The 20,540-nt window shown below is 61.9% G+C and overlaps 4 protein-coding genes across 6 annotated transcripts; 1 reads left to right on the forward strand and 3 right to left on the reverse strand.

Annotated features, from left to right (window-relative positions):
• Nucleotides 1-7,900: 7,900 nt before the first annotated feature.
• On the reverse strand, nt 7,901-11,696 carry SIRT2 (sirtuin 2). Of its 3 annotated transcripts, none has more exons than XM_053969222.1 (15): nt 11,478-11,694; nt 11,355-11,394; nt 10,879-10,995; nt 10,561-10,602; nt 10,375-10,481; nt 10,231-10,287; nt 10,075-10,143; nt 9,855-9,984; nt 9,556-9,615; nt 9,426-9,481; nt 9,232-9,308; nt 9,097-9,148; nt 8,958-9,022; nt 8,623-8,689; nt 7,901-8,523 (listed from the first exon to the last, which is right to left on the reverse strand). In XM_053969222.1, the coding sequence occupies exons 1-15, from the start codon at nt 11,628-11,630 to the stop codon at nt 8,254-8,256; spliced, it is 1,362 nt and encodes a 453-aa protein (XP_053825197.1). In that variant the 5' UTR covers nt 11,631-11,694; the 3' UTR covers nt 7,901-8,253. The 3 variants fall into 3 exon arrangements, with proteins under 3 accessions (XP_053825197.1, XP_053825199.1, XP_053825200.1); XM_053969225.1 differs by having other exon boundaries at nt 7,903-8,523; nt 10,879-11,011; nt 11,478-11,696; XM_053969224.1 differs by lacking the exon at nt 11,355-11,394 and having other exon boundaries at nt 11,615-11,645.
• Nucleotides 11,697-11,805: 109 nt separating this feature from the next.
• Nucleotides 11,806-14,014, forward strand: NFKBIB (NFKB inhibitor beta). Its single transcript, XM_053969226.1, is given in 8 exon segments — nt 11,806-12,053; nt 12,334-12,439; nt 12,709-12,870; nt 12,872-12,956; nt 13,219-13,307; nt 13,400-13,596; nt 13,598-13,652; nt 13,798-14,014. Coding segments are annotated over 8 exon segments (957 nt in total). The 5' UTR covers nt 11,806-11,838; the 3' UTR covers nt 13,846-14,014.
• Nucleotides 13,997-19,634, reverse strand: SARS2 (seryl-tRNA synthetase 2, mitochondrial). Its single transcript, XM_053969229.1, has 18 exons — nt 19,595-19,634; nt 18,725-18,909; nt 18,548-18,643; nt 18,312-18,341; nt 18,099-18,239; nt 17,389-17,443; nt 17,051-17,114; nt 16,825-16,930; nt 16,414-16,461; nt 16,231-16,339; nt 15,964-16,009; nt 15,763-15,850; nt 15,579-15,691; nt 15,403-15,496; nt 15,053-15,145; nt 14,900-14,965; nt 14,474-14,821; nt 13,997-14,050 (listed from the first exon to the last, which is right to left on the reverse strand). Exons 1-18 carry the CDS (start codon nt 19,632-19,634, stop codon nt 13,997-13,999), a joined length of 1,776 nt encoding a protein of 591 aa, XP_053825204.1.
• On the reverse strand, nt 19,472-20,417 carry MRPS12 (mitochondrial ribosomal protein S12). The gene is made up of 2 exons (XM_053969220.1): nt 20,125-20,417; nt 19,472-20,046 (listed from the first exon to the last, which is right to left on the reverse strand). The coding sequence occupies exons 1-2, from the start codon at nt 20,171-20,173 to the stop codon at nt 19,664-19,666; spliced, it is 432 nt and encodes a 143-aa protein (XP_053825195.1). The 5' UTR covers nt 20,174-20,417; the 3' UTR covers nt 19,472-19,663.
• Nucleotides 20,418-20,540: the final 123 nt, after the last annotated feature.

Here is a 20,540-nt window from a genome sequence, read left to right on the forward strand (position 1 = left end):
CTGGACACTTTTCTTTCCCAAGGTAAAAGGCTGATCTTTGCCTCCAGGGGCCTGTGGCCCTGAAGTGGCCAGACGCCTCCAAAAATCCAAACGATCGAAGATGTGTCGCAGACCCAAGCTGCCCCCACCTCAAACCTGTGCTGCCCTGACACTCCCAAGGGAACCCTACAAACTGACATCAGGAACCTGGGCTGGCCACTTTTCTTTCCCAGGGAAAAGGACCGGTCTTTGTCTCCAGAAGCCTGTGGCCCTGAAGTGGCCGGACACCTCCAAAAATCCAAACGATCGAAGATGTGTCGCAGACCCAAGCTGCCCCCACCTCAAACCTGTGCTGCCCTGACAGTCCCAAGGGAACCCTACAAACTGACATCAGGAACCTGGGCTGGCCACTTTTCTTTCCCAGGGAAAAAGACCGTTCTTTGTCTCCAGAAGCCTGTGGCCCTAAAGTGGCCGGACACCTCCAAAAATCCAAACGATCGAAGATGTGTCGCAGACCCAAGCTGCCCCCACCTCAAACCTGTGCTGCCCTGACAGTCCCAAGGGAACCCTACAAACTGACATCAGGAACCTGGGCTGGCCACTTTTCTTTCCCAGGGAAAAGGACCGGTCTGTGTCTACAGGGACCTGTGGCCCTGAGTGGCCGGACACCTCCAAAAATCCAAACGATCGAAGATGTGTCGCAGACCCAAGCTGCCCCCACCTCAAACCTCTGCTGCCCTGACAGTCCCAAGGGAACCCTACAAACTGACATCAGGAACCTGGGCTGGCCACTTTTCTTTCCCAAGGAAAAAGGCTGATCTTTGCCTCCAGGGGCCTGTGGCCCTGACTGGCCGGACACCTCCAAAAATCCAAACGATCGAAGATGTGTCGCAGACCCAAGCTGCCCCCACCTCAAACCTGTGCTGCCCTGACAGTCCCAAGGGAACCCTACAAACTGACATCAGGAACCTGGGCTGGCCACTTTTCTTTCCCAAGGAAAAAGGCTGATCTTTGCCTCCAGGGGCCTGTGGCCCTGAAGTGGCCGGACACCTCCAAAAATCCAAACGATCGAAGATGTGTCGCAGACCCAAGCTGCCCCCACCTCAAACCTGTGCTGCCCTGACACTCCCAAGGGAACCCTACAAACTGACATCAGGAACCTGGGCTGGCCACTTTTCTTTCCCAAGGAAAAAGGCTGATTTTTGCCTCCAGGGGCCTGTGACCCTGACTGGCCGGACACCTCCAAAAATCCAAACGATCGAAGATGTGTCGCAGACCCAAGCTGCCCCCACCTCAAACCTGTGCTGCCCTGACAGTCCCAAGGGAACCCTACAAACTGACATCAGGAGCCTGGGCTGGCCACTTTTCTTTCCCAAGGAAAAAGGCTGATCTTTGCCTCCAGGGGCCTGTGGCCCTGAGATGGCCGGACACCTCCAAAAATCCAAACGATCGAAGATGTGTCGCAGACCCAAGCTGCCCCCAGCTCAAACCTGTGCTGCCCTGACAGTCCCAAGGGAACCCTACAAACTGACATCAGGAACCTGGGCTGGCCACTTTTCTTTCCCAAGGAAAAAGGCTGATCTTTGCCTCCAGGGGCCTGTGACCCTGAGTGGCTGGACACCTCCAAAAATCCAAACGATCGAGGATGTGTCGCAGACCCAAGCTGCCCCCACCTCAAACCTCTGCTGCCCTGACAGTCCCAAGGGAACCCTACAAACTGACATCAGGAACCTGGGCTGGCCACTTTTCTTTCCCAGGGAAAAGGACCGGTCTTTGTCTCCAGGGGCCTGTGGCCCTGAAGTGGCCGGACACCTCCAAAAATCCAAACGATCGAAGATGTGTCGCAGACCCAAGCTGCCCCCACCTCAAACCTGTGCTGCCCTGACAGTCCCAAGGGAACCCTACAAACTGACATCAGGAACCTGGGCTGGCCACTTTTCTTTCCCAAGGAAAAATGCTGATATTTGCCTCCAGGGGCCTGTGGCCCTGAAGTGGCCGGACACCTCCAAAAGTCCAAACGATCGAAGATGTGTCGCAGACCCAAGCTGCCCCCACCTCAAACCTGTGCTGCCCTGACAGTCCCAAGGGAACCCTACAAACTGACATCAGGAACCTGGGCTGGCCACTTTTCTTTCCCAAGGAATAAGGCTGATCTTTGCCTTCAGGGGCCTGTGGCCCTGAGTGGCCGGACACCTCCAAAAATCCAAACGATCGAAGATGTGTCGCAGACCCAAGCTGCCCCCACCTCAAACCTGTGCTGCCCTGACACTCCCAAGGGAACCCTACAAACTGACATCAGGAACCTGGGCTGGCCACTTTTCTTTCCCAGGGAAAAGGACCGGTCTTTGTCTCCAGGGGCCTGTGGCCCTGAAGTGGCCGGACACCTCCAAAAATCCAAACGATCGAAGATGTGTCGCAGACCCAAGCTGCCCCCACCTCAAACCTGTGCTGCCCTGACAGTCCCAAGGGAACCCTACAAACAGACATCAGGAACCTGGGCTGGCCACTTTTCTTTCCCAGGGAAAAGGACCGGTATTTGTCTCCAGGGGCCTGTGGCCCTGAGTGGCCGGACACCTCCAAAAATCCAAACGATCAAAGATGTGTCGCAGACCCAAGCTGCCCCCACCTCAAACCTGTGCTGCCCTGACAGTCCCAAGGGAACCCTACAAACTGACATCAGGAGCCTGGGCTGGCCACTTTTCTTTCCCAGGGAAAAGGACCAGTCTTTGTCTCCAGGGGCCTGTGGCCCTGAAGTGGCCGGACACCTCCAAAAATCCAAACGATCGAAGATGTGTCGCAGACCCAAGCTGCCCCCACCTCAAACCTGTGCTGCCCTGACACTCCCAAGGGAACCCTACAAACTGACATCAGGAACCTGGGCTGGCCACTTTTCTTTCCCAAGGAAAATGGCTGATCTTTGCCTCCAAGGGCCTGTGGCCCTGACTGGCCGGACACCTCCAAAAATCCAAACGATCGAAGATGTGTCGCAGACCCAAGCTGCCCCCACCTCAAACCTGTGCTGCCCTGACAGTCCCAAGGGAACCCTACAAACTGACATCAGGAACCTGGGCTGGCCACTTTTCTTTCCCAAGGAAAAAGGCTGATCTTTGCCTCCAGGGGCCTGTGGCCCTGAAGTGGCCGGACACCTCCAAAAATCCAAACGATCGAAGATGTGTCGCAGACCCAAGCTGCCCCCACCTCAAACCTGTGCTGCCCTGACAGTCCCAAGGGAACCCTACAAACAGACATCAGGAACCTGGGCTGGCCACTTTTCTTTCCCAGGGAAAAGGACCGGTATTTGTCTCCAGGGGCCTGTGGCCCTGAGTGGCCGGACACCTCCAAAAATCCAAACGATCGAAGATGTGTCGCAGACCCAAGCTGCCCCCACCTCAAACCTGTGCTGCCCTGACACTCCCAAGGGAACCCTACAAACTGACATCAGGAACCTGGGCTGGCCACTTTTCTTTCCCAAGGAAAAAGGCTGATTTTTGCCTCCAGGGGCCTGTGACCCTGACTGGCCGGACACCTCCAAAAATCCAAACGATCGAAGATGTGTCGCAGACCCAAGCTGCCCCCACCTCAAACCTGTGCTGCCCTGACAGTCCCAAGGGAACCCTACAAACTGACATCAGGAACCTGGGCTGGCCACTTTTCTTTCCCAGGGAAAAGGACCGGTCTTTGTCTCCAGAACCCTGTGGCCCTAAAGTGGCCGGACACCTCCAAAAATCCAAACGATCGAAGATGTGTCGCAGACCCAAGCTGCCCCCACCTCAAACCTGTGCTGCCCTGACAGTCCCAAGGGAACCCTACAAACTGACATCAGGAGCCTGGGCTGGCCACTTTTCTTTCCCAAGGAAAAAGGCTGATCTTTGCCTCCAGGGGCCTGTGGCCCTGAGATGGCCGGACACCTCCAAAAATCCAAACGATCGAAGATGTGTCGCAGACCCAAGCTGCCCCCACCTCAAACCTGTGCTGCCCTGACAGTCCCAAGGGAACCCTACAAACTGACATCAGGAACCTGGGCTGGCCACTTTTCTTTCCCAAGGAAAAAGGCTGATCTTTGCCTCCAGCGGCCTGTGGCCCTGAAGTGGCCGGACACCTCCAAAAATCCAAACGATCGAAGATGTGTCACAGACCCAAGCTGCCCCCACCTCAAACCTGTGCTGCCCTGACAGTCCCAAGGGAACCCTACAAACTGACATCAGGAACCTGGGCTGGCCACTTTTCTTTCGCAGGGAAAAGGACCGGTCTTTGTCTCCAGGGGCCTGTGGCCCTGAAGTGGCCGGACACCTCCAAAAGTCCAAACGATCGAAGATGTGTCGCAGACCCAAGCTGCCCCCACCTCAAACCTGTGCTGCCCTGACAGTCCCAAGGGAACCCTACAAACTGACATCAGGAACCTGGACTGGCCACTTTTCTTTCCCAAGGAATAAGGCTGATCTTTGCCTTCAGGGGCCTGTGGCCCTGAGTGGCCGGACACCTCCAAAAATCCAAACGATCGAAGATGTGTCGCAGACCCAAGCTGCCCCCACCTCAAACCTGTGCTGCCCTGACACTCCCAAGGGAACCCTACAAACTGACATCAGGAACCTGGGCTGGCCACTTTTCTTTCCCAGGGAAAAGGACCGGTCTTTGTCTCCAGGGGCCTGTGGCCCTGAAGTGGCCGGACACCTCCAAAAATCCAAACGATCGAGGATGTGTCGCAGACCCAAGCTGCCCCCACCTCAAACCTGTGCTGCCCTGACAGTCCCAAGGGAACCCTACAAACTGACATCAGGAACCTGGGCTGGCCACTTTTCTTTCCCAAGGAAAATGGCTGATCTTTGCCTCCAAGGGCCTGTGGCCCTGACTGGCCGGACACCTCCAAAAATACAAACGATCGAAGATGTGTCGCAGACCCAAGCTGCCCCCACCTCAAACCTGTGCTGCCCTGACAGTCCCAAGGGAACCCTACAAACTGACATCAGGAACCTGGGCTGGCCACTTTTCTTTCCCAAGGAAAAAGGCTGATCTTTGCCTCCAGGGGCCTGTGGCCCTGAAGTGGCCGGACACCTCCAAAAATACAAACGATCGAAGATGTGTCGCAGACCCAAGCTGCCCCCACCTCAAACCTGTGCTGCCCTGACAGTCCCAAGGGAACCCTACAAACTGACATCAGGAACCTGGGCTGGCCACTTTTCTTTCCCAAGGAAAAAGGCTGATCTTTGCCTCCAGGGGCCTGTGGCCCTGAAGTGGCCGGACACCTCCAAAAATCCAAACGATCGAAGATGTGTCGCAGACCCAAGCTGCCCCCACCTCAAACCTGTGCTGCCCTGACAGTCCCACGCGAACCCTACAAACTGACATTAAGAACTTGGGCTGACCACTTTTCTTTCAAAAGGAATAAAGCTGATATTTGTTTCCATGGGCCTGTGGCCCTCAGTGGCCAGCTACGTCCAAAATTCCGAACGATCGAGGATGTGTCGCAGACCCAAGCTGCCCCCACCTCAAACCTGTGCTGCCCTGACAGTCCCAAGGGAACCCTACAAACTGACATCAGGAACCTGGGCTGGCCACTTTTCTTTCCCAGGGAAAAGGACCGGTCTGTGTCTACAGGGACCTGTGGCCATGACTGGCCGGACACCTCCAAAAATCCAAACGATCAAAGATGTGTCGCAGACCCAAGCTGCCCCCACCTCAAACCTCTGCTGCCCTGACAGTCCCAAGGGAACCCTACAAACTGACATCAGGAACCTGGGCTGGCCACTTTTCTTTCCCAAGGAAAAAGGCTGATCTTTGCCTCCAGGGGCCTGTGACCCTGAGTGGCTGGACACCTCCAAAAATCCAAACGATCGAGGATGTGTCGCAGACCCAAGCTGCCCCCAGCTCAAACCTGTGCTGCCCTGACAGTCCCAAGGGAACCCTACAAACTGACATCAGGAACCTGGGCTGGCCACTTTTCTTTCCCAAGGAAAAAGGCTGATCTTTGCCTCCAGGGGCCTGTGACCCTGACTGGCCGGACACCTCCAAAAATCCAAACGATCGAAGATGTGTCGCAGACCCAAGCTGCCCCCAGCTCAAACCTGTGCTGCCCTGACAGTCCCAAGGGAACCCTACAAACTGACATCAGGAACCTGGGCTGGCCACTTTTCTTTCCCAGGGAAAAGGACCGGTCTGTGTCTACAGGGACCTGTGGCCCTGAGTGGCCGGACACCTCCAAAAATCCAAACGATCGAAGATGTGTCGCAGACCCAAGCTGCCCCCACCTCAAACCTGTGCTGCCCTGACAGTCCCAAGGGAACCCTACAAACTGACATCAGGAACCTGGGCTGGCCACTTTTCTTTCCCAAGGAAAAAGGCTGATCTTTGCCTCCAGGGGCCTGTGGCCCTGAAGTGGCCGGACACCTCCAAAAATCCAAACGATCGAAGATGTGTCGCAGACCCAAGCTGCCCCCACCTCAAACCTGTGCTGCCCTGACACTCCCAAGGGAACCCTACAAACTGACATCAGGAACCTGGGCTGGCCACTTTTCTTTCCCAGGGAAAAGGACCGGTCTTTGTCTCCAGGGGCCTGTGGCCCTGAAGTGGCCGGACACCTCCAAAAATCCAAACGATCGAAGATGTGTCGCAGACCCAAGCTGCCCCCACCTCAAACCTGTGCTGCCCTGACAGTCCCAAGGGAACCCTACAAACTGACATCAGGAACCTGGGCTGGCCACTTTTCTTTCCCAAGGAAAAAGGCTGATCTTTGCCTCCAGGGGCCTGTGACCCTGACTGGCCGGACACCTCCAAAAATCCAAACGATCGAAGATGTGTCGCAGACCCAAGCTGCCCCCACCTCAAACCTGTGCTGCCCTGACAGTCCCAAGGGAACCCTACAAACTGACATCAGGAACCTGGGCTGGCCACTTTTCTTTCCCAGGGAAAAGGACCGGTCTTTGTCTCCAGGGCCCTGTGGCCCTGAGTGGCCGTACGCCTCCTGAAGTTCTGGACGGCCCAGGTGTGTTCCCGACCCAACCTGCCATTACCCAGCTTTAATTTTAGTGAAATATTGTTGCAGTTTGTAAATACTTCCTTTGCCTGCTACACAGTCTTTCCCTGTGCATCCAGGGAACAGATTCACTCCATCCTTTCTCCCTCAATGCCTGCTCTAGTGAATAGCACCTAAGCAGAAAGTGCTAGAAGTGTTTGCTTTTAAAATGAAACGTTTACCACATCTGGCTGTACGATTAAAATATATAGGTATATTGATGGTCCAAGGGGGAATGCTTTTCACAACAGAATAGATCCATTTTGGTAGCACAGATCCCATTTTTACAATAATGGATTCTTTTGGGTTTGGGAATTTGTCCCATACAAGGCAATTGAAAATTAGTTTTTTGGAATTCTGTACATTGAAATTGGGACCTTCTGGTATTTTGCATCTTGTCGTTCTGGTATTTTGAAATTGGGTTATTTTTGTATTTTGTAATCTATCCCTGCTCCATCATCGTCCTTCTCCCAGCCCGGGTAGATTTCCAAGATCTTGGAAAAAGAGTTTGGATGTGGAAAGGATCTCGGGCACAGGGTGGGAGTTGGACTCGATGCCCCTTGTGGGGACAGCTCGGGATATTCTGTGATTCTGTGACAATTCTTTCCCACAGGAAGGGACGTTTTCCACCCCCCATCTCGGGGGCAGCTCCAAGGTGGCCCCTGAGAGGCCAAGCCCAGCCAGACCCATCTGTCCTGGCAGCTTCCCTCCAGGAGCATCCCATAGATTATGGGATTTTGGAGGTGCAATCCAAATTTTAGCCCATTTTGGCTGGTGGACAATGAGTCCCATTTGCCATCCCAAAAAAGTCACATTTGCATTTTCCAACCCCACAGATCCATATCCCCTCTTCCTTCCATCCCAAAATCACAGCTATCACACAGTAGATACAGAGTTTTATTTTGAAACCATTTTTTAATGTAAATTAATGTTATTTCTCAGTAGATATAAAAGTGAGAAACTTCACAGGTTTCAGTGTTTTGTACACACATCCCCCCACACCCTCCCTATGAATTCCAACTCATTTTCGAGCTGTAACACCCCTTTTTAGGGGAGGAAAAAACCCTTTTTGTACCCTCAACCTCTCCCTCTCCTTTTCTTACTTATTTTTCCTGTTTCCTATATCTTTATTTTGTTTTTCTCTTTCTTCCTTTAAGGAAAGAAATAACCCCAGGCCCTCCAGACCCCAGTGACCACACAAAGCCAGAACCTCCTCTGTGGCCACTTAATTTTAGCTTGTCCCCCCTATGCTATGGGGAAGGTCCTTACTGCCCCCCCTGTGACTTTTCCGGGTCATTTTGAGTCTTGTCCTTGTCCACCTGGGGCTTTTTGGGCTCCTTTTCAGCCTTGGCCTTGTCCCCCAGGCTCTTCTTGGGGTCACTTTGAGCTTTTTCCTTGTCCCCCAGGCTCTTTTTGGGGTTCCCCCCATCCTTGTGCTCATCCCCCCAGTGCTTTTGGGGGGACTCCCCATCCCTGTCCCCACCCTTGGCATCAATGGCCGCATGTTCCCTCCGCACCAGCTCCTGAAGCTCCTCCTGAGGGGAAGACATGGGGGTTCAGGGGGGTCCCAGAAGGGTTTGGGGGGCAGAGGGACCTCCAAAATTTGTGGGTGGGGGGAGGTGTCAGGGGGGTACCTTCCAACCCAGCAGTTCAGCCAGAGCCAGGCACCCGCTGTCACAGTCCCCCAGCCAGGCCACATCCCTGCAGAGACACATGGACCCCAAAGTCACCTTTGTGGGGACTTAAAAATCCTGGGGGGCCCTAGAATAACCTTGAGGGTGCCCAAAACTACCTTGAGTGGCCCCAAACTACCTCGAGGTGTCCCAAACCTCGATGGAAGTCCTCCAAACCACCTTCAGGGGTCCCCAAAACCACCCTGGGGCTCCCAAAACCACTTTGAGGGTCTCCAAAGCCACGGTGGAGTTCCCTAAACCATGGGGCGGGGACAGAGCCCCCCACCTGCCCATACCTGTAGGCCTTATCTGAGTCAAAGTCCATCCCACCGAAGCCCATCAGGGACATCAGGGGGTCACTCTGGGGGGGAAACAAAGGCAGTGACAAGGGGGAGGCAGCTGCTCCAAGCCCCCCTCAGTGCCTCCCAACCTCACCTGCCCCGTCTTCTCCTTGTTGATGAGGAGTCTGGGGGTGTTGGTGGGGACCCTGCGGGAGGGGACAGTCACAGGGGGCTCCCCAGGGTCTGGGGGGGTCCGGGAGGAGGTGGGGGGGGGGGGGGCGCGTCTCACCTGCTGATGAGGGAGGCAAAAGGCTGCACCTGCAGCGAGGTGCCCATGATGAGCAGCAGATCAACTTTCTCAAAGTCCTGTTGAGGGAGGGAATGTCACTGGGGAGGGTCCCCAGGTCGCCTCAGCCCCCCCCCCCCCCACCCCCAAATGCAGGCTGGGAGGGTGCAATTCAGGGCCCCCCAAACCCCACTCACTGACTCCAGGAGGGCGAAGAAGCGCGAAGGGAGGCTCTCCCCAAAAAACACAATGTCTGGGGAAGGGGGGGGTGGCAGGTCAATGGATGGGGGGGGGGGGTTGAAGCCCCCCCCCACCCCCAAAACTCACCAGGTTTCACCAGTCCCTGGCACTTCTCACATTTAGGGACGAGGGAGGAGAAAATCCGCTCTGGGAAGGAGGAGGAGGGAGAACCTCAGTGGGGAAAGGGGGCACGGGCATTTGGGGGGGCACGGGGGCATCTGGGGGGGCACGGGGTCATTTGGGGGGACGCTGGGGGAAGAACAACGTGCTGTTACCACCCCATGGCAGAGCAGGTGGGGACACCCCCGCAGCCACTCAGGGGGACGGGGCAGGGGGCCCCAGGGGGTCCCCAGCACTCTGGGGGGGTTCCCCAGAGCCCCCCCTACCCCTCATCCAGGCCAGGCTGTAGCGCTGGCGGCACGAGGGCCGCAGGCAGTGCGATGTGAAGAAGGTGCCGTGAGCCTCCACCAGCAGCTCTGGGTCCAGCCCTGCCACCCTCTCCAGAGTGTCGATGTTCTGGGGGGGGGGCACGGGGGGGGGTCAGGGGGTCCCCAAAATCCCCGTGACCCCCCAAACCAGCCGGGAGGAGGGGGGGTCGTGTCCCACCTGGGTGTAGCAGCGCAGCAAGAGCCCCTTGTCCTGCAGCAGCCGCATGAAGTAGTGACACACCGTGGGCTGGGGGGGAATTTGGGGGTCATCTGGGGGTCTCTTGGGGCCCCCCTGAGTGGAGGGGAGTTGGAAGGAGGTTTGGGGGTGTTTTACCTTGAACTGCCCCGGGTAGAGCTCGCGGGCGAGGGCGAAAAAGGGCTCTGGGTGTTTCTGGGGGGCACAGGGAGGTCAGGGGGGACCCGGAGTGGCCCCAGAAACTCAGGGACCCCCAAGAATTTGGGGAAGAAAGGGGGATACCTTGAAGAATCCGATCTCGAAGATGGCCTCGGGGTAGGGGAGGTTGTAGCTCTGCAGATTGGAGTAGAGCCCGGTGCCGGGGGAGCGGAAGTCCGGGATCCCGGCAGCTGGGGGGGCATGGGGGGGTCAGGACCCACCCCAGGTGTCCCCGAGCCCCCCCAGGGCCCCCCCACAAAGGACACTCACAGGTGGAGATGCCAGCGCCCACCATGCACACGATGTTCTTACCTGGGGGGGGGGATGACAAAGGGGTGCACCCCAAATTCACCCTCAAGAACCCCAAAAGTGCCCCTTCCCCCCGAAGTGAGCCCCCAAATCCGTGCAGTTTCCGCTGCACCCCGGCTCCATGCCCGATTTTCCCACTGCCCCCCATTCCCGTTCCACGCCCCGTTCCCGGTGTCCCTACAGCGCTCGCTCCTCGTGAACCGGCCCGCTCCCCATTCCCGGTCCTATTCCCGTTCCCGGTCCCGCTCCCAGCCCGATTCCCGATCCCGGTGTCCCTACAGCGGTCACTCTTCAGGAAGCGGCTCACGCCCTGCAGGCTCAGCTCGTCCAGCACCGGCTCCGGTTTGTCCCCGCCGAGCCCCAGGGTCCGGGACAGGAGCGTCCTCAGCAGCTCCACTGCGGGGACATCCAACTGTCCCCAAACAGTCGCCAAAGTGACCCATTCGTCCCCAAAACCCCCCTAAAATGTCCCCAAAGGTTCCCCAAATGTCCCCGAAAGTCCCAAAGGCCCCAGAAACGTCCCCAAAAATCCCTTCAGCAGCCCCAAAGCACCCATGATGTCCCCGAACGCCTTATCCCAGCCGCCCTGTCCTAGAAATATCCCCGAATGTCCCACAGGGGCCCCAAAAGCCCCTGAAATCTCTCCGGAGGGCCCATAACGTCCCCAAAAGCGTCCCCAGGGGGTCCCCGAAGTGTCCCCAAAGGCCCAGCCCGGGCCCCCGCGGCCACGGGACCCCGACGCCCCCAGACCCAACTGTCAGCGTCGGCCGAAGCGCCCGGCTCGGGGTCCGAGACCTGCGGGGAGGAGTGCGAGGGGTCACCGGGGTGTCGGGGGCGGTCACCGGGGTGGGGACCGAGGGGACACCGGGGGGCGTTACCGGAGATTCGGCGTCCGGCTCCGCCGCCTCCTCGCGGGCAGCGGGAGCTGCGGGGACGGTGGGAGGGTCACCGGCGGGGGTGGGAGGAGAGGGAGCCCCACCCCCCGAGCCGCCGCCGGCCGCGCCGCCTCCGGTACCGTCCCGGTCCGCCATGGGCGCGGCCTGCCCGCACCACACTTCCCGGCGCGCCCCGCGCACCCGCGGCGGCGCCGGTTGGCGGGGGCAGCGGGCGGGGCCAGTAGGAGGGTGTTGATTGGCTGAGACACCCGGAAGCGCGGGCGTGGACTACGGGTCCCGGCACGCGCCGGGGTGGGGATTCCCCGGTCCGCGATGGCGGCCGCGGCCTGAGGCGGCCCCGGCGATGGCGGCCGCGGCCCCCGCGGCCCCGGCGGCCCCCGGCGAGGCAAAGCGGCCGGAGGGCGACGAGTGGTGCGACAGCGGGCTGGGCTCGCTGGGCGAGGGGCCGCTGGGGCCGCCGCTGCCCGCCAGCCCCGGAGCGGAGTCCCCCGACCCCCTCGCTGACCCCGCGGCCTGGCTGCGGCACGTCCTGAGCTTCGTCACCGAGGACGGCGACACGTGAGGGCGGGGAAGGATAAGGGAAACCCCCCCCCCCCGGGTCCGGGCGGGACCCCCACGCACACCCTGGGGTTGGGGGGTCACGGTCCTGCCTCTTCCCGGGGTTCCGGTGCGGGAGCGCCGCACCCCCACGGGGGCTCCTCAGTAACGCCCTTCAGTAACCCCCAAATCGGCCCAGGACCCCCATCCCCGCCCCCACCCCCCCCGCACTTTTTTGGGGACTCCCCAGTGGGTCTGGGCGTGTCGGAACGCCCTCGCCCAGCCCGTGCCCGCCCGCCAGGGCCCTTCACCTGGCCGTGATCCACGAGCACGAGGAGTTCCTGGAGTCCATCCTGCGCCACACCGAGCACTCGCCCTACCTGGACCTGCAGAACGACCTGGGCCAGGTGCGGCAGGGGCAGAGATTTGGGGGTCCCGGAGGAGTTGGGGGAGGGGGAGGGTGTCCTGGGCCCACCCCAAGTCTCCACAGCGTCGGGTGGGGGTGCGTGAGGAGCTGGGGGGAAATTTGGGGAGGTTTGGGGTCGCAGTGGGATGGAGCTGCAGGGAGGGGAATTTTGGGTGGGGTTTGACCCCCCCCCCACCCCTAGCTGTGACCAATCCCGCACATCGGGACGGGAGGTTTTTGGGGGGCTTTAAGCCCGGTTTTCCCCCGCAGAGCGCGCTGCACATCGCCGTGGTGCTGGGGCTGGCCGGGGCCGTGCGGCGGCTGCGGGCGGCGGGCGCGGGCGTGGCGGTGCGGGAGCGGGGCGGTCACACCCCGCTGCACCTGGCCTGTCGCGAGGGTCACCCCGCCTGCGCCCGCGCGCTGCTGGGGGACCCCCCCCGACCCCCGGGAACCCCCCCGGGACCCCCGGAAGGAGGAGGAGGAGCGGCGGGCGCAGCTGGAGAGCGTCAACTACGACGGTGAGTGGAGGGGCGCGGTTTTGAGGGGGGGGCGTGGGTTGGGGGGACGGTTTTGGGGGGGGGTCATGTGGCTTTGGGCTCGTCGTGGTTTTGAGGCGGTCACAGTTTTCCGGGGGGAACGTGATTTTGGGGACGGGGACACAGTGCAGCTTTGGAATGTACACGTTTTGGGGAGGGGTCACACTGTTTGGAGCACACGTCGGGAGGGGGGGGTCCCATGTGCTCAGGCTGTGCTTTGGGGACCCCCGGCCCCCATCCGCAGGTTACACCCCCCTGCACGTGGCTGTCCTGCGCCAGGACCTGGAGCTGGTGCAGCTCCTGCTCCGCGCCGGCGCCGACCCCGACCAGCCGGTGGGTGCTCCCAAAAACCCGCCCAAAATAAACAAAAAACGGGGCTGGGGTGGGGGGTCCTGGGCGCCCCCTGACCCTGCCGTGCCCCCCAGGAGCCGAGCTGTGGCCGCAGCCCCCTGCACTTGGCCGTGGAGGCACAGAGCCCCGAGGTGGCCGAGTGCCTCCTGCGGGGCGGGGCGCGGCCGGACCCCCGCACGTTCTCGGGGTTCACCCCCCTGTACAGCGCCCGGCGCCGCCCCGACCCCCGCCTGCCCCCCCTCCTGCGCCGCTTCGGGGCCCGCGACCCCCCCCAGCAGCGACAGCAGCGACAGCGGCGACAGCGAGGGCGGGGCCGAGGACAGCGAGGTCAGTCAGTGACCACACCCGTCCCCAGGGATCCTCCCCCCCGGGGTAGCCCAGGATGACCGGCGGCCTCTGGGGAGGGCCCCCAAACCCTTTCAAGCCCCCCTCCACTCCTCCAGTTCCCCCACAAACCTCTCTCCCTCCCCAGGACGAGTACGACGACATCGTCATCAACAGCAGGCGCTGCCCGGCCTGAGGGTCCCCCTGGTGACCCCCCCAGAAGCCCCCTGGATGGACTTGGAGGTCCCCCTGACACCCCCCCGCCGGGGGAACCCCCTGAAGATGCGCCCCCACCCTCCAAAATGCCGAGGGAGCCCCAAGGGTTGCGGGGGACGGTGGGAAATAAATCAGAGGCTGCACTCGGAGCAAAGGGGACACGCCTGTGACAATGGGGGGGACACCTGTGTGAGCGCAGGAGACAGGTGTGACAATAGGGGGGGACACTTGTGTGAGCGCAGGGGACAGGTGTGACAATGGGGGGGGGACATCTGTGTGAGCGCAGGAGACAGGTGTGACAATGGGGGGGGGACATCTGTGTGAGCGCAGGAGACAGGTGTGACAATGGGGGGGGGACATCTGTGTGAGCGCAGGAGACAGGTGTGACAATGGGGGGGGGACACCTGTGTGAGCGCAGGAGACAGGTGTGACAATGGGGGGGGGGACACCTGTGTGAGCGCAGGAGACAGGTGTGACAATGGGGGGGGGACACCTGTGTGAGTGCAGGCGACAGGTGTGACAATGGGGGGGGGACATCTGTGTGAGCGCAGGAGACAGGTGTGACAATGGGGGGGGACACCTGTGTGAGTGCAGGCGACAGGTGTGACAATGGGGGGGGGACACCTGTGTGTCCCCAGAGCACCCCTGGAGCAGAGACCACACCTGTGGCCAGGAGGATTTCCAGGTTTTATTCCCGGGATTCGTCGCATGCCGGGCGGGGCGCGTGTCCCGCGTGTCGCGCGTCTGTCCCGCGATGTCCCGGCTCCACCTGCGCCCTGCTTTGGCTCCGCCTCCTCCACGGGGACCCCTCCCCTCAGGGCCCCCCCCCCCGTTTTCGGGGGGCCCCCCCCGGGCTGGTTGGGGCCGATGTAGCGCAGGAGGGGGGCGGGGGGCCGGGCCAGCACCTCCTGCCCCACCAGCGGCTGCAGCACAGGGGGCACCCGGACACGGCCGTCCTGGGGGGGGGGACACAGGGCAGGGTGAGCCCCCCCCCTGGAGCCCCCAGACCCCCGCGGGACCCCCAAAACACTCACCGGGAGCTGGTTGCACTCAAGGAGCGCAATGAGCATCCGGGACACAGCGCAGGCGGTGCCGTTCACCTGCGGGGGAGCCCAGGGTCAGGGGGGCCCAGAGACCCCCCCCCCAGGGTTTTGGGCTTTTCCTGGGGATTTTGGGGGGGCACCCACCGTGTGGGCGTGGCTCAGCCGGCCCCCCTCCCCGCTGTACATGATGTTTAGCCGCCGGCTCTGGTAATCGGTGCAGTTGGAAGCGCTGGAAATCTGGGGGGTTGGAGGGGGAGAGGGGTCAGGAGGTTTTGGGCACCCCCTCCTCCACTCCAGAGACCCCCCAAAATGGGGGTCCTGATCCGGCAGAAAGGGTGAGAATAAAGGGGTGGGGGGGGGGCATCACCCTGGGCACCTCTGAATTTTTGGGGTTTTCCCAGAATTGTTTGGATTCTCCCCAACTTACCAGGGTTCTCCCCAGGTTATTTGGGCTCTCCATGAGTTATTGGGGTCCCAGACCCCACCCCCCTCACCTCCCCAAATTTGCCTCGTCCAGGCATCCAGGCCTCGATGTCAAACTTGCGGTAGGCGGGGAGCCCCAACTCCTCCGTGGGCATGTCCAGGACACTGGGGGGACCCGGGGGGGGGACAGTTACGAGGGAGTTCACAGTCCCACGGACTGGGGGGGCCCCCCCCAAATCCCTCTCACCGGTAATGGAGCCCCAGCTCCGAGAAAATCTCCTTCTGGAGCCCCAGAAACTCATCCAGCAGCTCCTCGCTCTCCGTCCCGCGCTCGGCCGCTGTCACCCCGAACATCTCTACCTTCCAGGGGGGGCACACGGGGTGACCCCCCTGCCCTTCCCTCCCCAGGGCTCTCCCAGTGCTCCCAGTACCTTGGTGAACTGGTGGACGCGGTAGAGCCCCCAGGGCTCCCGGCCCGTGTCAGTCTCAGTGCGGTAGCAGGTGCTGGAACACACGACCCTGGCAGGGGACGTGGGTCAGGGGGCCCCAAAACACCCCAGACCCCCCAGAGAATCAGGGTGGGATCCCCAGAAGGGGAAGGGGTCCCTGGGGGGGACACAACCCCGCTGTACCTGACAGGCAGGTCCTGCAGCTGCACCGCATGGTCCATGAAATACCCTGGATGGGAGGAACTCAGGGTGACCCTCAAATCCATCTGCCCCGCCTCTTTCTCTACTTTTTCCATCTTTTCTCCCCTATTTTTTGCGATTTTCCTCGTGTTCTCCCCCAGTTTTCCCCATTTTCACTCATATTTTCCTCCGTTTTTCCCCTGGTTCTCCCCCACTCCATTTCTCCCACTGGGTTTTCCCAGTTTCCCCCCATTTTCCCCAGTTTCCCACCTGCAATTCCCACCTCCGAGGTCCCAGCCAGGCACAGGTCCTCGAAGCGCGCTGGGTCGATGGTGTAAACTTGGGAGGGGGTAGCGCTGGGCTGGACCCCACAGCCCTCCTGGGGGGCACAGGGGGTCACCTGGGACCACAGAGGTGCCAGGGAGGTGCTCATGGGGCTTGGGGGTCACTCACAAAAACGGCTCCTCGCAGCAGGTCCGGCACCGTCATGGGCAGGAAACCCTGGGAAAAAGTGAGATTGGGAGACTCCAACCCCCCCGGGTGCCTGCCAAACCTCCCTGGGACCCTCCAGACCATCCCAGACCCTCTCTGGATCCCCCAGACCCTCCCTGGGACCCTCCAGACCATCCCTGGGACCCCCCAGACCATCCCAGACCCTCCGTGGATCCCTCCAGACCATCCCTGGGACCCCCCAGACCATCCCAGACCCTCTCTGGATCCCCCAGACCCTCCCTGGGACCCTCCAGACCATCCCTGGGACCCCCCAGACCATCTCAGACCCTCCCTGGATACCCCCAAACCCTCCCTGGGACCCCCCAGACCATCCCAGACCCTCCCTGGATCCCTCCAGGTCCCCCCCCCCACCTTGCTGAGCAGCTTCTGCAAGGTGAAGGTGACGAGGGCGTGCTGCAGCAGGGCCCCAGCCCCGCACAGGTAATAGGAGCGATGGCCCGACACGTGGGACAGGCGCCTGCAGGGGTGGGACAGGTGCGGGACAGGTATGGCACACCTGGGGGACACTGCCCACCCTGCACAGGTAATGTGAGCAACGGCCTGACACGGGGGTGTCCCCCCTCCAGGTGTTGCTCACCTTTGCCGGATGATGTCCAGCCCCTCTCCCAGCTCCAGGTGTCCCTTTGGCTTGAAATCAAACACTGCGGAAAGGAGGGGGAACCTCTGTCACCTTTGTCACCTTTGTAACCCCAGACCCCCCAACCCCCCCCAAATCCTCCATAACCCCCGAAGCCCCCCAAAGCACCCCAGACCCTCCTTTGCCCCCTGCAAATCCTTCATCGCTCTGCCCCAAATTCTCCGTCACCCCCAGACCCCTTTCCCCCCCCACCAAGGACCCTTCTCCTCCTTCCCCCACAACAAAAAAGCATCCCCAGGACCCCCCAAAGCCCCCCCCCACCCCCCCCCACCCCTTACCTGGTTTCTCACCCACCACCTCGAGCAGCCGGGCCTGACTCTGATCCCCAACGGGCTGGGGGGGGGCACAAGGGAGAGTTTGGGGGTGCCAGGAAACCCCCAAACCACCACAGGCCAGAGGGGGTGTCAGGGGGGTTTCAGGGGGATTTTGGGGGGTCTCACCACAGCGGGGTGGATTCTGTCAGGTTGGGTGGGTTTTGGGTGGTTTTGGGGAGGTTTTTGGGGGTCTCACCACAGCGAGGTGGGTTCTGTCAGGTTGGGTGGGTTTTGGGTGATTTTGGGGAGGTTTTTGGGGGTCTCACCACAGCGGGGTGGATTCTGTCAGGTTGGGTGGGTTTTGGGTGATTTTGGGGAGGTTTTTGGGGGGTCTCACCACAGCGGGGTGGGTTCTGTCAGGTTGGGTGGGTTTTGGGTGATTTTGGGGAGGTTTTTGGGGGTCTCACCACAGCGGGGTGGGTTCTGTCAGGTTGGGTGGGTTTTGGGTGATTTTGGGGAGGTTTTTGGGGGTCTCACCACAGCGGGGTGGGTTCTGTCAGGTTGGGTGGGTTTTGGGTGATTTTGGGGAGGTTTTTGGGGGTCTCACCACAGCGGGGTGGGTTCTGTTGGGCTGGGTGGGTTTTGGGTGATTTTGGGGTCTCACCACAGCGAGGTGGATTCTGTCAGGTTGGGTGGGTTTTGGGTGATTTTGGGGAGGTTTTTGGGGGTCTCACCACAGCAGGGTGGGTTCTGTTGGGCAGCTGCAGGGCCCCCAGGTAAAATCTCTGCTCCAGGTCAGACTCCTCGGCCTCGAGCGCCCGGAGCTGCCCCCGGAGGCTCCGGCCCCGCTCCCGCAGCGCTGCCAATTCCGGGTGCTGCCAGAGGGCCACCGTGAGGGCGTGGAGGGCCAGGAACCCACCCCAGCCCCCCCAAAATTCGATTCCTACCGTCTTGGCAGCTGCCTTGTCGTGGGAGGCCTGTGGGGAGAAAAGGAGTCAGGGGGTCCTTGGGGGTCTGGGGGGAAGAGAGGGGAATCTAGGGGGGGTGGGGATCATGGAGTGGTTTACGGGGAAAGGGAAGGGGGTCCTGGGGGGTTCCAAGGAGGACCGAGGGGGGACCAGAGGGACCCAGCGGGGACTTTGGGGGTCCAAGGGGGGACTGAGGCTTCCCGGGGGGGTCTCACCATGATCTCACGGACCCCCTGGGCCACGCGCCCCTTCTCTGCCTCCAGCCGTGCGATGCCATCGCGGACCTTCCCCAGCCGCGACCACGTCCGTACCTGAGGGCGTGGCCAGGGCGTGGCTCGGGTGGGCGGGCCGGCCCTCCCGCAGGCCCCGCCCTCCCCGTTCCCGCCACTCACGATCTCCCGGAGCGCGGCGCCCCCTAGCGGCCCGCGCCGCCGCTCCACGTCGCGCTCGCTGAGCGCGGTCACGTCGAGCTGCGGCCGCGCGCTCAGCCCCTCCCGCACGTGCTCGTACAGGCGGCTCCGCCCCGCCGCGGCCCCGGGAGCGGCCCCAGGAGAGGGTCCCGGGCCGGGAGCGGCCCCTGCGGCCCCGCGCCGCCCGCCCGCCGCCGCCGCCGCCGCCGCCAGCAGCGCCCTGCGCGCCGCCATCTTGCGCAGCGGCGCCGGTCACGCGGAGGAGGAGCCGGGGGCGGGGCCGGGCGCGCGCGCGGACCGCACCTTCCCCCGCCCCCTCCCCCCCGGCAGCTCCGGCCACGCCCCCGGCCTTAGCCCCGCAGCGCTCCGGGCTTGGTGACCCCCGTGACCCCCCCGGTGACCCCCCCGGTGACCCCCGTGACCCCCCCCGGCGCCCTGAGCTGCTCCCCCCGAGTCCCCAGATCCCTCTCCAGGCTCTTCCCAGTGCCCCCGGCCTCCTTCTGCTGCCCACTGGAGACCCTTCCAGGTGCCCAAAGGCCCCTTCCCAACGCCTCCAGTACCCTCACGACCCTCCCCAGTACCCTATGACCCTCCCCAGTACCCCACGACCCTCCCCAAAACCCCCACGACCCTTCCCAGTATCCCCACAACCCTTCCCAGTACCCCACAACCCTTCCCAATACCCCCACGACCCTTCCCAGTACCCCCACCACGACTCCACACCACAAGCCATGTCACCACCAAATTTTAATCAAAAAAACACCCAGGGCCAGCACATGGGTGACCCTGAGGTTGGGTGGGTTTTGGGTGATTTTGGGGGCCACCCCACGTGAGGGTCACCCCGAGGGTCACCCTGAGGGGCCTGGGGAGCCTCATCCCGGGCCGGGCGCATTCCTGGGACCCCCACGCCGGGGTCCCCGCTCATTTCTTGGCCTGCACGTGGGCGCAGTCGTACTTCCCGCGCACCACGGTGAGTTTGACGCCGGGCAGGTCCTGCGTGCGCCCGCCCTGCACCAGCACCATGTGGTGCTCCTGCAGGTTGTGGCCCTCGCCGGGCACGAAGGCAATGACCTCGCGGCCGGTGCTGAGCCGCACCCGCACGCACCGGCGGTTCGCCGAGTTCGGCTTCTTGGGCTTTCGGATCAGGTTCTTCAGCACCACGCCCTTGATCTGCGGGCGGCCCAGGGTGGGCCCCGGTTTGCGGGGACGGGGCGCGGGGCGGCCCTGCCGGTGCATCTGGTTCAGCGTGGCCATGGCGGCGGATGGAGGAGGGCGCGGCGGCGACGGGAGGAGCAGCCCCGGACCTGCGGAGGGGACACGGAGAAGGGTCAGGGGCTTCTGGGGGAGCGGCGGGTTTGGGGCAGGAAGGGTCATGTACGCACTGCAGCGGGCCAGCGAGGCGGCGGCACTAAGCGCGGCGCGGAGCAACATCTCCGAGGCTCTGAGGGGAGAACGCACGGTCAGAGCTGCCTTGGGGAGGGCACCGGGGAGCGGCGGGACCGGAGCCCGCACGTTCCCCTCAGTGCGCCGCCATCTTACCCAGATCCGAGCGCACCGCGCTGCGATTGGACGGCGGAGGTGCCAATCTCCGTGATTCGTGCGGTGATTGGTCAGGCTGCCGCTTAATCCCGCACTGATAGCTGGAGAGCCACAGTCTGGAGACCCGCCCCCTCAGCAGCAACTTCCGCGTTGGGCCCCGCCCCTCCCTCTATAAACCCCGCCCCAAGGCTTGTTCCCCACCCATATTCGGCTGTTCTCCGCCCCACGCCACGCCTCTTGCCCATATTTGGCTCCAAAT

This window comes from Vidua macroura, unplaced genomic scaffold (genome assembly GCF_024509145.1).
Source record: "Vidua macroura isolate BioBank_ID:100142 unplaced genomic scaffold, ASM2450914v1 whyUn_scaffold_136, whole genome shotgun sequence".
In the NCBI taxonomy this organism is placed as follows: domain Eukaryota; kingdom Metazoa; phylum Chordata; class Aves; order Passeriformes; family Viduidae; genus Vidua; species Vidua macroura.

Excerpts from the sequence above, each read along its gene's own strand:
- SIRT2 (XM_053969222.1), bottom strand. The coding sequence starts at position 11,630 with ATGGCGGACCGGGACGGTACCGGAGGCGGCGCGGCCGGCGGCGGCTCG. Across the intron at positions 10,996-11,354 it reads CGCTTCGGCCGACGCTGACA|TGGAGCTGCTGAGGACGCTC; the intron begins GTTGGGTCTGGG and ends ATGTCCCCGCAG. Across the intron at positions 9,985-10,074 it reads TGCTGCGCTGCTACACCCAG|AACATCGACACTCTGGAGAG; the intron begins GTGGGACACGAC and ends CCCCCCCCCCAG.
- SARS2 (XM_053969229.1), bottom strand. The coding sequence starts at position 19,634 with ATGCGCCCGGCCCGGGATGAGGCTCCCCAGGCCCCTCAGG. Across the intron at positions 15,497-15,578 it reads GAGCTGGGGCTCCATTACCG|TGTCCTGGACATGCCCACGG; the intron begins GTGAGAGGGATT and ends GGGTCCCCCCAG. Across the intron at positions 14,822-14,899 it reads TTGAGTGCAACCAGCTCCCG|GACGGCCGTGTCCGGGTGCC; the intron begins GTGAGTGTTTTG and ends CCCCCCCCCCAG.
- MRPS12 (XM_053969220.1), bottom strand. The coding sequence starts at position 20,173 with ATGTTGCTCCGCGCCGCGCTTAGTGCCGCCGCCTCGCTGGCCCGCTGC. Across the intron at positions 20,047-20,124 it reads CGCCTCGCTGGCCCGCTGCA|GTCCGGGGCTGCTCCTCCCG; the intron begins GTGCGTACATGA and ends TCCCCTCCGCAG.